Source organism: Arachis ipaensis, chromosome B03 (assembly GCF_000816755.2).
Source record: "Arachis ipaensis cultivar K30076 chromosome B03, Araip1.1, whole genome shotgun sequence".
Classification (NCBI taxonomy): domain Eukaryota; kingdom Viridiplantae; phylum Streptophyta; class Magnoliopsida; order Fabales; family Fabaceae; genus Arachis; species Arachis ipaensis.
In genome coordinates, this window is record NC_029787.2 from 28,573,338 (window position 1) to 28,577,356 (window position 4,019).

General features: G+C 35.0%; 1 protein-coding gene across 2 annotated transcripts; it reads right to left on the reverse strand.

Annotated features, from left to right (window-relative positions):
• Positions 326-1,981, reverse strand: LOC107630087 (NAC domain-containing protein 72). Of its 2 annotated transcripts, XM_016333121.2 has the most exons (3): positions 1,701-1,981; positions 1,348-1,619; positions 326-1,256 (listed from the first exon to the last, which is right to left on the reverse strand). In XM_016333121.2, the coding sequence occupies exons 1-3, from the start codon at positions 1,879-1,881 to the stop codon at positions 702-704; spliced, it is 1,008 nt and encodes a 335-aa protein (XP_016188607.1). In that variant the 5' UTR covers positions 1,882-1,981; the 3' UTR covers positions 326-701. The 2 variants fall into 2 exon arrangements, with proteins under 2 accessions (XP_016188607.1, XP_016188606.1); XM_016333120.2 differs by having other exon boundaries at positions 1,348-1,976.

Genomic DNA, 4,019 nt, shown 5'->3' on the forward strand with positions numbered 1-4,019 from the left:
ATAGGCAAAAAAACCACCGCAAGTTACCGTACTCTCTTGTAATGGTTTAACTCTAAAATATCTGAGTTTGAGTATTAATAATGAACAAAAATCAAATATAATTTAAAATAGACTAACACAAAAAATGTGCAGGTTTTCAAATTAAAATAGACAATTAATACGAGGGCGATATTATATTTACCAACTTGAATTATAATGTTGAGATAATATCAATATCTCATTGTTTGCTGTCAATAAGGTTGTGGTCACGAAGGCATGAACGTTACGCTTAACGAACAAATGATAAATATTAAATAACATCCGAAAAAAGAGAAGAAAATTTAAATATCTTAAACCAAACATTGCTAATGCCTTTTTAGTACATTTTCATTCAGGTTGCTGATGAGTGAACCTGGGTAGCTATTGTAGCCAAATAATGCATATACATTTCTAAAAAACTTTCAGAATTATGAATGCTTTCACACAATTACTTGAACTATGTTTATTCTGCTTAGTTTCACATCGAACCATCGAATGTGCCTAGCACTTATCAAAACTGCATTTTTTTCCCCACTTTTGCCACTTTTGAAAAATCTATTAAACCAAATTACCACTACACATATAATATAGTGTTAGCCAAAGAATCCAACAGCTATTTACACAATTGCCCTTTCCTACACTAAAACCACAAGGCCTTGACAATGACAATGCATGACATCTTTTCATTCTCTGAATCCGAATCCAAATTGCTGATTCGGGTATCCGAATCCGAATGAGTCACCCGAACTCGACAAATACCGGTGGGTGAATACATTCGAATTCTGTTGAAATAACCCGAAATTCTCATCAATCCGCTGGGTCCTGATGCCGCTCTGGACTTCCTCCTCCGTCGGGTTACCCGGTACAACCATTGTGTTGACGTGGCAGAACTGTGACGCGGAGGGGACATATAGGTCATTTCCATCGTAACTTGTCATCCCCTGAGATTGGCTCCCAAACTCAGGGACCGAGTCGAGACCCCCCGAGTTGACCCAGTCCGGGAAATTATTGCCTGTGCCGCCAAGGGTGAGCTTTTCTTCGTGCTGCAGTGAGTTAACCCGCGGTAAGGCGAAGCACCGGTCGTCGATCTCCGGCAATTCGAGCATGTCGTCGATGTGAGACGATGAAGAAGGCGACGATCCATTGCTCCATTCTTTGCTCGTAAAGCTTGGCATATTGACTTTTTGCGATGAGCTCAAGTTCTTCTTGTATATCCGACACAAAACCCAATCATCTAGCTGCAAAACACCAATATTCATAAAACAAATGCGACAAATAAATAATTTTTTTAAAATCATATATAAAACTTGTGATCGAATAATGTTGTACCTTGGTGCTGCCGAGGCTCTTTTGAGAACCGTTGAGGAGACGGTACTCGTGCATGATCCAGTTTGTTTTGGTGCCTTTGGGTGCTTTGCCAATGTAGAAAACAAGTGCTTTCTTGATTCCAACTTTTCTGCCTTCGGTAGTGATTACTTTATCTGTTCCTGTGGCTTTCCAGTACCCAGAGCCAGCAACCCTGTTCGGTCGCGAACCGTTCGGATACTTTCTATCCCTGGGGCTGAAAAAGTACCATTCTTTCTCCCCAAATATTGCTTTACCTGCACAAAAACAAACCAAATAAATAAACATCTTGCTCTCAATCACAGAAATAATGTCATTATCCCTTATCAAATATATACCTGGGAGGATCCAAGGGTCGAATTTATACAAATCGATTTCCGCGATGATAGGAAGTGAGAAATGGTTGCCAGCAACCTTGCGACATAGGTACTGAACAAGAAGCTCCTCATCTGTGGGATAAAATCTAAAACCAGGAGGTAAGCTCAATTGAGAGAGAGGATCCTTCTCTGGAACTCCCATTATGCTAAAACTTTTTTGGTTTCTTGAACTCTTTTCCTTCCTCTGTTTTTTATTTTTATAAGGGCTTTCTATTATTTCTTCATGAAACGGAAGAGATGGCTGTTATTTATAAAGGAACAGAGGATGAAGACAAAATAAGGGAAATCATTTAGTCGAAGAATTGGGTGGCGGGACCCACTAGAGTATCGACGTCTGAGAAGCTGACACGTTTCAGTTTGGCAAGATCACTACGCGGACAACCTTATCTGCTTCTTGTACGGTCCTTAGGCTGCGCCGGATTCGATTCAATGAATAGTTTTACACTGTAGTATGATATGATATGAAGCACTTTAAATTTTAGTACTTTATTAATCATGCCTAATTTTTTGATTGCGTGTATTCTATAAACTATAAACTAGATTTTTTATGAACTATAAAATGGAGTTATAATAATCAAGAAATTATAAGTATGATTTATTTATCAAATTAATGTGAAAAAGTCATATGATTTTTTGGAAGTAGGTACAATGTAGATAACCGTCACAAGAAGAAAACTAATAAAGTAATAATAAAAAATTGAGCGAGTCATGCAGATAATGCTTACACGTGGTGGTCTGTGAAGAAGTGAGAAAGAAAAATGTGTTTGCTTAAGTTGTTTTCCTTTTTTTCCTTTACTGCGAGTGTGTTCTTTTGTTCTTTTTCAAAAATTCCGGTCAATGTCATTCTTCACGTGTGTGTTTTTTCAGAGGACGGTGGACACGTGCCCAACTGCAAAATTGACAGTCCACAATATATATTTGTGGCATTATTCATTTCGTTTTGAGTTCGGAAACGATATACACATGAATTTTATAAAGTTTAATTGATAATCTAAAGTTAATTTCCTTTACAGCATTTCGTATTATAACCGATTAATATGTTAATAATCAATTTATACTTTTGTTGCAAATTATTTGTTATTTTTTTTATGTAATTTCCATTATTAAATTGCTATTAAAACTGTCATTTTTTAATTAAAAAATAATGAAGAAAACTCTCGTTAGAAGTCGTGATAAATGATTAATTATTTCTTGGTGAAATTTATGTTTTTCAATAAAATTTTGTATTTTAAATAAAGGTATTAGACCACTGAGGTAATTACTTTTTTTTTTTTTTTTATCACTTTTAGGTCTAAGTTGTTTAGGCAAAATAACAGATCATCTGAAATAGGAATATATTATCATGATTTATGATTGGTTAAAGATGGATCTGAAACTTTCATTACAAAAGAGACGACGGAAATAGAAAAGATAGAGGCACTGAAAAAAAAACAGTGGTGCGGTTTTGAAGGGTCCATTGGGTGACACGTGGTGCATGAAATATGTACTTCCTTGTCTTCTTCTTCTCCTTTTATTTTCGTTTTTGCTCTTTACTTTCTTAGCGTTGCTGCTTAGGCGTTTCTTTCACTCTTCAACCTCTATGAGAAAGCTTACAAGTATTGATTGTGGATGTGGCCATTGAAGCTTTCAGGTAATTTTCACGATAAATGAAAGGTGGAGACGTGGCTGGTCAAGGTCAAGAATATGAAGTGGTGTGATTCACTGAACTGTTCTACCTTGATTGTTGACGTTTTAGATTTTTGTGAACGTGGACAACTTTAGATTTAAGATAAGAATGAAAAGAAAAATCACAAAAATGCAATTGGTTCAAAAAAAGGTATAGATACTATAAAGTAACTCATCTTTTTTTAAAAGTTTAAGTGATTAAATAAAAAAATATTTGAAAATTATGTATGTATTTAACACATTTTTTATGTACCTTATATTGGAATATTAAAAAATAAAATAATAAAAATTAAAATCTAAATATTTTGTTCATATAATTGTATGTTGTGTGGTTGACTGATAATAATATAAAAAATGGCAGAGGCACGCATGGCTTTTGGTATGTGAAGTAGTTCTCATCTGCCGGTCAAAATCTAAATGTGAAAGAAAAGATAACGCATAAAATAGAGAATTATGCTCACCAATAAAAAAGGACGTGTGGAGGGATTTGTCATTAAGTAAATTGGTTTGGAGTGTGGTATTTGTGTGCCATGTGGTGTTAGTATTTTGACAAGTATACACTACGTAATAGGCTTGTTTAATTTTTCTTTGTTTTTAGTTGAGCTTTTTTTCTTT

Coding starts and splice junctions, on each gene's coding strand:
- LOC107630087 (XM_016333120.2), bottom strand. CDS start 1,881: ATGGGAGTTCCAGAGAAGGATCCTCTCTCTCAATTGAGCTTACCTCCT. Junction 1,257..1,347: donor AGAGCCTCGGCAGCACCAAG/GTACAACATTAT, acceptor GGTGTTTTGCAG/CTAGATGATTGGGTTTTGTG.